Consider the following 12,410-nt stretch of genomic DNA (forward strand, 5'->3'; position numbering starts at 1 on the left):
AAAATTATTAGTTTAACAATACACTTTTAAAGATTTTGAGGTTATGTCCTATAATTCCTCGTCTAAACTGATAAGCCTAATTATCAATATGTTTTGTAAACGTTTCTCTTTATAGGCTAGTGAATCATACAATACAGCAATTAAATCTGGTTTTTTCCGAACGATAATTTTATTACAAAATACAAAAAAATATATATATTAAAAATACTAAACAATAAAAAAATGTATAAAATTTAAAACCAGACGTGTTTAGAATTAAATAACCGAGGTAACGATAGACTATATTAGGTAACCAATACCCAACAACCATTGATTACAAGCCGCATTTCGGTTAAATTCAAAAATGGCTAAACCCGTTGTTATCCTTGTTACACTCACGGCGCTGGTTGCTAGTTTGAGCCTTTCTGACGCTGGCCCCACTACTGGTAAGTCTACTTATTGGTCCACAAGAAAAGTATTCGGTATTTTTGAAAAAACGTGTACATGTTGCGTTAAATTATTAAGGACCAAAGATGCTTTTTGTGAGGAATTAATCCATATACTCACCTCTTTTACTTACCCAAAAGGGTATTAGGCTCATCATAGGTTATTATCTAAAAATAATTAAATATAAAACCCTAGTTATTTTTATACAGTCAAAGACTAAAATTGAGGTTATAAACACCCTGGAAATAAATTAGTAGGTGAACCAAGTGTTTTGAAAAATATGTCTTTTTAGAATTGGGAACTGTGTTTAGTGCCATAGTTTCGATACTCTCCTAAGGACTAAAAAAAATTTATAGGAACATAAATAATGTGTCCATATAGAATTTCTAGACCTGAGGATGATAAAATGATGATCAAAACGTCTGCACTCGATTTGGAAACTTGAATCGTTTTATTGTACATGAACCAAAACAGCCGAGAGTGTTCTTCTTTTAGATTTCTTAAGTACAAACAAGCAATGGTTTATTTCAGGTGAAAATAATTGAAGATAATTTTTTATCTATTAAGGAGTAACTAAAGCTACTTATTTTTTATGGTTCTTGGATCTTAGATGGATGAAAAGTCTCAAAATGCAATAAATTCTCAGTTCATACTATATCTAGGTTAGTCTACACCTCTTCACCTTTCACAGTGATTTTTGCATGTACAGACAACGATTAAAATACATAAATGTCATAATTAATTCTTAACTTAATTTTTTGTTTTGTTAAATAAGTGGAAATGGTTCTGATAAGTAATTAAATAATTATTCCAGGCACTTGAACCGACTCCAAATGCCTGGAAGAGTCTTAGGAGCACTTGAATGATTATTCCAAGCATTAAAACTGACATGAGAGTCTGGACTAAGATTCTGAAATTACCTTAGTTAAATGACTGCTTATATATTATCTACAGAAATAAATGTATGTATCATGACACAATCGATTGCTAAATCCATTAACGCCCGTAGTCAGACTGATGTCGTTTACGAAGACTTTTCACAGGCGTTCGATAGACTTGACCACTCTATTCTCAGCACAAAGTCTTCTACTTTTAGTACTTTATTGCAGTTTTTTCCATAGTATATTATGAACTGGAAACTATATTTGGGATCCACGTCTGTTGAATATATACCAACGTCAAGCATCCTACAAGAATCAGAGACCTACCTAATGTAATGATGTTTTCACTTAACACCAAGTTTCTGAAATTACCTTGGAACGTGTATAATAAAATAAAGTGCTAAGCACACGCAGCTGTTTATCAAATGCCTGTAAGATACTTTTAAGTACATTACAATATTTTAATAATTATTCCAGGCACATGAACTGACTCCAAGAGCTTGAAAGAGTCTTAGGAGTACTAGAATGATTGTTTCATGCATTAAAACTGACTTAAGAGCCTGGACTAAGATTCTTAAATTGCCCTATAAGACGTGTCTAATAAAGTGAAATCCTACGCATAGTCATGCTATATGAACTGACTTAAGAGCCTGGACTAAGACAGTTCACAGTTCCTTAAACCATTTTAATATGTGATTTTTGCATGTACAGACAAGGATTAACTTACATAAGTGTCATAATTAATTTTTAATTTAATTTTTTGTTTTATTAAATAAATGGTTCTGATAAGTACTTAAATGGTTATTGCAGGCACTTGAACCGACTCCAAATGCCTGGAAGAGTCTTAGGAAGACTTGAATGATTATTTCATGCATTAAAAGTGACACAAGAGCCTGGACTAAGACTCTCAAATTATCTTAGGACGTGTATAATGAAATAACTTGAAACATTGATGAAAAATTGGCTCTTCTAAAATTATAATGCGCTTTATTAACATTGACCTTATTTTTTATGCTTATTGTCATCGGTGGATGATGAACGTCAAAGAGACAACGCCATAATTATTCTCAGCATTATTACAGATTAGTCCAGTAATCATAGACTCCAAATGCCTGGAAGAGTCCATTTGTTTACACTGTCTTTATTTATTTCGATTTAAAAGTCGCGCCAATATTCAGACTAAATAATCAGACCCTCTAGCGGCGAAGATTCCATTTACATACGACTCACCACGTACGCCACGAGATGTCGCGAGATGACCAACGAGATGATTCCTGAATAGCTGGTCTTTTAGGGTCATTACAATATGGTAAATTATTAATTTCTAATAAGAAGATACGTAGTAAGTGGTATAGCAAACACACTTGACAAGGTGATTCTCGAATGTTGGAGAATGTCTGGTATATTGACAGAATTTAAGTAAATTGCAAAGATTTTATTGAATTGACTGTTTAGTATCTTAGATGATAAGAAAGTGAAGTACCTATCTGGATACCTTTTTTAAATTAAATTTTATGGTTTTTCCTACAATCAGAGTGTAATTGTTCAGTACAAAGTACAGTCAGAATTATAATAAATCTAATAGAAATAAGTAGAATCAGGTAATGGTGGGTGCTCTAGGTATCTATATACATTGTCCCGTTTGCCTATAAATTAAAACACACCAAAGCTACACCTCATGATTCTAATAGGAAATTCATGTGTCGGAAAAGGACCGTATTATTTACTGTCATTTTTCTCCTTGACCTTGTGGCCAATTAAGTCATTTTAACGCTGTTTAATTATACATATTTTTACTGAATAAATCATTTTTTAGTAGCAAAGAGAGCTATCAATGGGGCACATCCACTCACAGATGATATATTGAGTACCTCAGACGACAACAGAAATCACGAGTTAAAAAGAGCTAAAAGGTACTTTGAATTTTATATTAAAGTCTTCTTTAAATTCGGGTTGCTTCAATGTTATTCAATTCTATTAAGCTGAAGTACGGAACGAAAGTGTGTAAAAGAATTCCATCTTGATTTCTGCAGTTATTTCCGTACTTCAAGCTTTTATTCCTGCACCACACACATCACACAACTCATTAATGGTAGACTATGATTAATTGAATTTTTTGCCAAACTTGAGTTCTCAAAAGTGAATATTGGAAAAAAACATCAATCATAGTCTGCCTGGCCTACACTAACACTCACAAACGCGTCAGAGATATAGTGTTTTCATGTTCAGATTAAAAATGTTCAAATTTTCTCTTGTTAAAAATTGGCTTCTATCTTCTTTGCTGTTATGTATTTAAAAGAAAAACTGCTGATAGGAGATTAAAAGAAAGTTAAAAAAAACTGCAGATTGTGCATAGTTGGAAGATGGAATCTCGCTCACGAAATGGTAAGGACTCACTTGAAACTATGGTTGGTTGTGTATCCCTGTGGTCCTATCACATGCACTTTTGTAACGTCAATTTAGAAACTAATAGTGCCTATGCCAGGACTGTATTTGACCTTCAAAGAAGTGCTATACCAGTGATAAGAGAGATTTTATTTTTAGATATGGAAGCAGAGGGCGACGCGAGGTTACTAGTGCTACTGACAGCTCTAGTACTGTGGCCAATTCAACAGAAGCAACTGCTAACAAGACAGAAGGTGCTATAGAAACAAAAAATCAACGAAAAAATCATTAATATTAGTCCCTTTTTAGCGTCACAAGATGGAGCAAGTGCGGCAAGCGATCATGTCACTGATGCACTAAACACAACTAAAAAGTTAGACGGTAAGGTCCAATCGAAGAATCTTTGAGACGTTCTTGGTCAAGTACAAATTTTCTTTTAGACGTCACAACTAGTACCACTCAAACAGACACCGAAAATAACACAGAATCGGTGCAAAGTTCCGAAGGTAAAATAACCATAAAACTCTATCAAAAAAAATGTGAATGTTGATATTTCCAGATGATCCTTCAGCCAGTTCCTCCAACGAAGAGCAACCTGAAGGTTCAAGCAACAATTAAATTTAAAAGAAATAGTCTTAACTAATGTTGTTTCAGATGAGCAATATGTTTTTCCAACATTTATTGTTGATCCTTTTAAGGCCTTAACACAGTTAGGCGATATATTTAAGTTAATGGTGGATCGAGCCGCTCAAGTTGTGGATACCATAGCATCTATTGGTTCGGTTTTTAATGCAAGACACGAGAATGAAGGTAAGATATGTGTGATGATGGAGTTAGATGAATAACAATGTGAGTCTCTGGTTCGAGATATCTTTGAGGCGAATTTGCTGTATATAGTACATGCAGTTTAAATCAACTCAACGTTCAAGGGAAGTCAAATGAGTAGGTTAGACTTCGTTTCCCTTGGACTAATAATAAAGTAATTTTCATTGATCTGTGAAGTGAGATGAGATGCAGTCAGTTTTTAAGAAATCACTTTTTAATACCAGCTATTCACTATCATCAGCGAATCACCATTTACAAATAAAATAAGGACTTGATTGGATCAAATGCCTAGTTTCAGTCTATAAATAGACCAATGCACTCCTTTTTCAACTCCAAACATTTGATAGTCTACAAAAGAACTTTGGACCAACTTAGATTCTAATCCAACTAACTCAAGTTCTTATATAGCTTTAGTCGTAATATCTCCAAATTGTTGAATTAGGTGCCGAGAATCAATGAAATGTTTAGGACAATCCTTTGATTGGAGTTTTCCTTATAGAGATGTACCAAATGTATTGCATAGAACTTTCATTTCATCATCATCAACTAAGGGTATTTGGTACTAAAACCTTTAATTTGCCATCCTAACTATATGTCAAGAAAAATTCCTTACATAACCAAATAAAATTAAAACGCTTTGTTTCTATTTATAGGTGACGGTGATAACGCAATATTCGTTACGGATTCGTGAAGAAACTACTGCTTGGCATCGACGTAAATCAATAAACGTATTTAGTATGACTGTGTATTCTAATCATAGGGCAGCAAATAAATGATAAACATTTACCGATATAATTGTTTCATTTTCTTTTCCTCTTGATCTGCTTCCTTTGAGTTTTCCAACTAAGTCGACTTTGGATTGCTAGATGTCAAACTTGTCAGGTATCTGATTCAAGGTGCTTCATTTTCATTACCATGAGAATGAAGCAAGATAGTGCAGCAATTTGATTGAAGTCTAATGGTGTCATGAGCTTAACTTTGTCATAACTTTGAGATTGATAACACACACTATAATCATGAAAAAAATAGTTCTTTTTATTTAAAAAGACCCAAAAACAAGCAAAATTGCTTAACAAATAAGAAAGTTATGGCTGTTTTTATTCCCTGGACACCTGTAATTATTTTGAGCATTTAATTTACTAAAACTACTTGTAACTCTGTTATTTTTAAGTCGATTGGAGTGAAATAAAAACTAGTTCTTAGAGAAACTCTTTGGCTTTCCAATGTAGTTTAAATTAGGAAAATCATTTAAAAAATAAATAAAATATAGTAAAATTAAGCGCCTGAACACTTGTTTATGAACGCTCATAATTTTGGGTTTGATGATACATGTTTATAATAAATAGCTACAGCTACAGTCATGAAGTAAGAGATTTCGTACAAGAGATTTAGAATGCCATAAGTTCTTTTTTTTTAAAGACCCAAAAACTAGCAAAATCGGTTAATAAATAAGAAAGTTATGGCTCTTTTTATTCCCTGGACACCTGTAATTATTTTAAGCATTTAATTAACTAAAATTACTTGTAACTCTGTTATTTTTAAACCAATTGGAGTGAAACAAAAACTAGTGCTTAGAGAAACTCTTTGTCTTTCTAATGCAGTTTAAATTTATAAAATTGTTTAAAAAATATAATAAATCTAACCTCCCGGACGCCTGTTTTTACGACTTTCTATCCTTTAGGACTTTTTGCTCTTTGTCTCATAGCTCAGACGCACCCTGTATAAGGAACCTGGGCAAGATGCAGTCAAACGCTTATGTTAAATCACAAAATAGACCACCGGTGTATTCTCTTGTTTCAATTTAATTTATTATTTTTACTATAAATCCAACGGGAATTTTTTTTTATTTGCGATTGTAGTATTTATCCAAAACCGTGAAAGTTTTCGACAATTGGAACATAGATTCTTCTAATAAAATTATTTAACACCTGTTTCATCTCAGCATCAGAAACTGGAACCTTTATTATGCGATTGCTTCTGAATTCGTTGACGGAATTGTAAAAGGTGCTCAAATGATGGTCGGAATGTCACATACCAAAAGCTGCTTTAAGATTCGTCAGGAGAAACTGCAGAATTCTCATCCAGGTTCCGCACTAAATCAAATGAATAACCACACTTGTATCGTCAGCAATATTTAAGGAACTCTGGGTTTTCGTTTATATAGATAATGAATAATGACGGTATTTTCTGATAGCCATGAAGTAAACAGCTTCGTAGAAAAATCTTGTAAGAAAAATATAATTTTCTGTAGCTGTGGTGTAGCTACAGCCATGAAATAAGTAACTTTTCATCAAGATATTCACCCATACTATCATTCCGACGTTTGCAAATAAAGAAATCAATCAGTTCGAACTCTTTGATCCGTAAAGCGTATACACTAAAATTAGGTACCAAAGCGTGCCATTTGAGACGATTTGTTCATACGCTATTTACTGTCTTAGTTTTGAAATATGCAAGGGGTTATATTAATGTACGTAATGCTTTATCATTCAACAACTGTCTGGAGCAGAATAATTTCCTTTGTGGTCATCCTTCTTTCTCGGTTAGGGAGCAATGAGCTCAACTGCCTGGAAGAATTTTTTTTTTTATTCCAGACAGTTGAAGTATTACATTTCAAATATGAGAGAGACAAGAAAGGGGATAAATCAGGAAAGGTAACGTGGAAGAGGTTTCTTCAGCTCCAAACAGGAAGAACTATTTTCTCTAGTGCTCCCGATTTTGGTGCATTTCTACATTAGGATAACTTATTGTATGTCCAGAGTAAATCAAATGATAAATATCGATGTCTTGGTACGATGAATAATTATTTAACCAAGATATTTATACTGTTTAACAAATACTTTCTAACCGAAAATAAAAGAAAAGAGACATTTGTAAAACCATGCCTGTGTTTTATTAATTTATGTATTTATCTTTATTAACGGTATTAACTAATTTACAAAAGGAAAAACTAAAATTTAAATAGCAAAATAAACAATTAAAAATTCACATGTTTGAGGGAACTTTTAAATGTACAATTGGAAACATGTAACATTAAAAGGCCGGAGAACCAAGTCTTGACCCTCTATTTGCACGAAAGCTAATTCTACTTAATAAATAATTACAATCAATAATTCTGTTCAGTAATTTAAAAATAAAACATAAATCAGCCCTCACTTATCTTAACTTGAACGTGTTCATTACTAACATAGATAAAATTAATTTATAGTCAGTATATCCATTAATTTTAGGAACTTCAATGTTCAACGCATAAAAACGACACTCAAAGTTTGTTCCTTGTTATGCATGCGGTTTGTCTGAGACCACGTTCTGGAGATCAGTGATTTGATTCATCGATATTTGGGTTAGAATTATATATACAATAAATTACAGAAAGTCTAATGGTCAAAACTGAACGAGAAAATAAAGAAAGTAGAAACGTTCAAATAACACGCAATTCTCAATATATTTCACGGTTGTCTGTTGCGTCTACACTTAAATTAGGTACCAGAGCATCCCATTCACAGCACATTAATGCACGTAATGCTTATTCAGTTTTAGTAAAAATGAAACCCATCATTTGTTGACGATTGGGTACATACTGTTCTATTTCTTTAGTCAGTACGTCATAGAAAGTCTACTAGTCACTCTAGTTCAGAAATAAGCATCATTACTTAAAAAATAACCACTGAGACCCTCGTAGTTGGCCTGTTGATATTTGTAGACTAGTGTTTGATTACTCGTCTTATGCCTGTAATTTGAACAAAAGTTAACAGAAGTAAAGCATAATGCAGATCACACTCTTCAACACAAATATAGAGTCCAGAATTCTCTGTGAGGAATTGAAAATGAAGTTAATCTAGTGAAATTCCAAAAAGTAGGAAGATGATATACATCAATCCCCTAATTGTCAGTCACTTATCTTGGATCCTGCTTAGTAATTCATAACTGATTAATGTACCATTGTCCACTGAAGAACTTCTGTTCAACATTATACCCCCCATTACATATTGGTCCCGCTGAGGTAACAAGCAACTTCATTGATTATTTCAAGAGTTATTTCAAAGTTAAGTTACTTTGAAAGAAAACACAAATACATAATATATATTTTTCTATTAAAAATTATTACTGCATCAATGTAAAATATATACAGGTACATCCTAAATAAATATGAGTATTTTTTTATATTTTTAATATAAAAACCTGAGAAGGAATCGAGTAAACGTGCTATTAAAAAATATTCACATGCATGACTTAATTGTGGTCAAATTCTCTTATTTTTATTTAGATTCCACAGGTAAAAAAGTCTAATTTTAACGTAAATCCTAAGCTGATATTAGGTCGTATATTTGATGCATAATACATGGTTGTACAGGCTAATAGCGAAGGACCATAAAGCAATTTTCCTGTTAATTAATACAGAAAATCTTATTCATTGCTTTTATCATAAACCACAAAATTAGTTTTTAGTTCTTTTGTGAGCACAATTCTCCACTCTGCTCAGTCAATCAATTTAGGAAGATTATCATCCCATTAACGTGCTCAAAGTCTTTGGATCATAAGGTAGAAATTTAATATGCCAGGCATGTCATTTAATTAAAGAAGAAGCAAGAGAAGGTCCAACTGTGAGGGAACAGTTGATTTGGTACCAATTTCCATGTCAATGAAAACTCACTAGTTAAGTAACATGGAAAGCATGCCTGCAGCTGAAGAATTTGTCCTATGTGCTCTTCCTTCCTTCTCGGTTAGGGAGCAATGAGTTCAACTGCCTGGAAGAAGTTTTTTTTTTATTCCAGGCAGTTGAAGTATTAAATTTCAAATATGAGAGAGGCAAAAAAGGGATAAATCAGGAAAGGTAACGCGGAAGAGGTTTCTTTAACTCCAACAGACAACTGTGAGGAATCAGTTGATTCGGTAGCAATTTCCATGTCAATGAAAACTCACTAGTTAAGTAACATTGAAACCGTGTTTGCAACTGAAGAATTTGTCCTTTATGCTCTTTCTTCCTTCTTGGTTAGGGAGCAATGAGTTCAACTATCTAGAAAAATTTTTTTTTTATTTAAGGCAGTTGAAGTATTAAATTTCAAATATGAGAGAGGCAGGAAAGGGGATAAATCAGGAAAGGCAACGCGGAAGAGGTTTCTTTAACTTCAGGCAGGAAGAACTATTTTCTCTTCTTCTAGGTTGAGGTATAAAGTTGCACTTACAGGGAATTTATGTTGTTTAGGAAGAAATAGGTTCAACTGTCATCTATACTCTAAAATTAGGTACCAGAGCATTATAATAGGAGTTATATTAATGTTGGGGATCGCCGTAGACTCCGGCAATACCTAAACAATTTATTAGGCTATAGTTTACATTTACGGCTATAGTACAATTTATCATCGCAAGATTGTGAGACTTGAAAATATTTATTGGCAATTTATTGTTGAGAACAATAAGAATTTTGTCATTTACAAGGCATTTTTTAAATTGGTGTTGGAAATACGTGTGGCGACTTTAATTTTCGAGAAATTGATTGACGAGGGGCTCCCGATTTTGGTGCATTTCCACATTAGGATAACTTATTTTATGTCCAGAGTAAGTCAAATGATAAATATCGATGTCTTGGTACAATGAATAATTATTATTTATACTGTTTAACAAATACTTTCTAACCGAAAATAAAAGAAAACTGTCTTAACTTGAACGTGTTCATTACTAACATAGATAAAATTGATTTATAGTCAATATCCATTAATTTTAGGAACTTGAAGTTTAAAGGAACAATTCTCAATGTTCAACGCATAAAAACGACACTCAACGTTTGTTCTTTGTTATGGATGCGGTTTGTCTGAGACCACGTTCTGGAGATCACTGATTTAATTCATTGAAAATCGATTTTTGGGTTAGAATTGTATATACAATAAATTACAGAGTGTCTAATGGTCAAAACTGAGCGAAAAAATTAAGAAAGTAAAAACGTTCAAATAACACGCAACTCTTAATGTATTTCACGGTTCTCTGTTGCGTCTATACTTAAATTAGGTACCAGAGCATCCCATATCCGTTTCTATAGACAATTTATGCGCACGCCATTTACTCTCTTAGTTTTGCACTATAACAGGAGTTACATTAATGTACGTAATGCTTATTCAGTTTTAGTAAAAATGAAACCCATCATTCGTTGACGACTGGGTACATACTGTTCTATTTCTTTAGTCAGTGTGTCATTGAAAGTCTACACTTAAACCTGCTTACTCCGGTTCAGAAATAAGCATCATTACTTAAAAAATAACCACTGAGACCCTCGTAGTTGACCTGTGGATATTTGTAGATCAGTGTTTGATTACTATGTCTTATGCCTGGAATAACTGGTTAAACAAAAGTTAATAGAAGTAAACCATGATGCAGATCACACTCTTCGAAACACATATAGAGTTCAGAATTCTCTGTGATGAATAATTGAAGATGAAGTTAATCTAGTGAAATTCCACTGAGGTAACAAACAACTTCATTGATTATTTCAAGACTAATTTTTGGTTCTTTTGTGGGCACAATTCTCCACTCTGTTGAGCCAAATAATGTAGGAAGATTATAATCCCATCAACGCTTGACATGCTTAAAGTCTTTATTTATCACAAACCTTAGAAAGATTGGACTGCGTTGGAAGTCATTTAATTAAAGAAGAAGCAAGAGAAGGTCCAACAGACAACTGTGAGGAATGAGTTGATTCGGTACCAATTTCCATGTCAATGAAAACTCACTAGTTAAGTAACATTGAAACCGTGTTTGCAACTGAAGAATTTGTCCTTTGTGGTCTTCCTTCCTTCTCCGTTAGGGAGCAATGAGTTCAACTGTCTAGAAGACGTTTTTTTTTAATTCCAGGCAGTTGAAGTATTAAATTTCAAATATGAGAGAGGCAAGAAAGGGGATAAATCAGGAAAGGTAACGCGGAAGAGGTTTCTTTAACTCCAACAAACAACTGTGAGGAATCAGTTGATTCGGTACCAATTTCCACGTCAATGAAAACTCACTAGTTAAGTAACATGATTGTAAACTTTGAACATGATTTGTAACTGCAGCTGAAGAATTTGTCCTTTGTGGTCTTCCTTCCTTCTCGGTTAGGGAGCAATGAGCTCAACTGCCTGGAAGAAGTTTTTTTTTATTCTAGTCAATTGAAGTATTAAATTTCAAATATAAGAGGTAACGTGGAAGAGGTTTCTTTAACTCCAGACAGGAAGAACTATTTTCTCTTCTTCCAGGTTGAGGTATAAAGTTGCACTTACAGGGAATTTATCTCGTTTAGGAAGAAATAGGTTCAACTGTCACCTATACACTAAAATTAGGTACCAGAGCATCCCATATCCGTTCGCATAGAGGATTTGTTCGCACGTCACCTACTCTCTTAGTTTTACACTATATAAGGAGTTATATTAGGGTACGTAATGCTTATTCCGTTTAAGTAAAAATGCGCTAGAGTCTTACTGATGTATTGGCATTATTTTTCTATTTTGCTTCTAGTAATGTTAAGTAATTCTAGTAATTGGAAGCGTTTGCCAAGGGCTGGACCAGGGGTTCGACGATGGACGAATAACGCCATTTTCTAACATTTCTTTACTATGGCAGCTTTTTCTTTACTATTAAGATGTTCAGTGCGCAGTAAAGAGCGATCTTGGATACTATCGAGATTATCATATGTGTGGAATTTAGATGCTACTTGTTCGATATTAAATATCTCGAAATTTTAGGAATCGAAAAATTGGGCTTCTTCTCTGAGTGACTCAGGGTAAAGTTCCAATACAATATTTTTATTGGTATTATTTCGAGCCTGCTTCTAGTAAAAATGTCATCCCTGACTCAATGACTGATACTGATTCAGCAAAACCAAAGGCAACCAAGTCTGATCAAAAGTTGTTAATAAAAAAAAGCGTA

The 12,410-nt window shown here is 33.3% G+C and overlaps 1 protein-coding gene across 2 annotated transcripts; it reads left to right on the forward strand.

The window, feature by feature from the left end:
- The first annotated feature begins 274 nt into the window (after window positions 1-274).
- Window positions 275-5,312, forward strand: LOC126745134 (uncharacterized). 2 transcript variants are annotated; one of them, XM_050452860.1, is made up of 8 exons: window positions 275-425; window positions 3,124-3,220; window positions 3,852-3,946; window positions 4,002-4,073; window positions 4,133-4,198; window positions 4,264-4,293; window positions 4,347-4,502; window positions 5,171-5,312. In XM_050452860.1, the coding sequence occupies exons 1-8, from the start codon at window positions 344-346 to the stop codon at window positions 5,206-5,208; spliced, it is 636 nt and encodes a 211-aa protein (XP_050308817.1). In that variant the 5' UTR covers window positions 275-343; the 3' UTR covers window positions 5,209-5,312. The 2 variants fall into 2 exon arrangements, with proteins under 2 accessions (XP_050308817.1, XP_050308816.1); XM_050452859.1 differs by having other exon boundaries at window positions 276-425; window positions 4,252-4,293.
- Window positions 5,313-12,410: the final 7,098 nt, after the last annotated feature.

Source organism: Anthonomus grandis, chromosome 15 (assembly GCF_022605725.1).
Source record: "Anthonomus grandis grandis chromosome 15, icAntGran1.3, whole genome shotgun sequence".
Lineage (NCBI taxonomy): Eukaryota > Metazoa > Arthropoda > Insecta > Coleoptera > Curculionidae > Anthonomus > Anthonomus grandis.

Coding starts and splice junctions, on each gene's coding strand:
- LOC126745134 (XM_050452859.1), top strand. CDS start 344: ATGGCTAAACCCGTTGTTATCCTTGTTACACTCACGGCGCTGGTTGCT. Junction 4,294..4,346: donor CAACGAAGAGCAACCTGAAG/GTTCAAGCAACA, acceptor ATGTTGTTTCAG/ATGAGCAATATGTTTTTCCA. Junction 4,503..5,170: donor TGCAAGACACGAGAATGAAG/GTAAGATATGTG, acceptor TTCTATTTATAG/GTGACGGTGATAACGCAATA.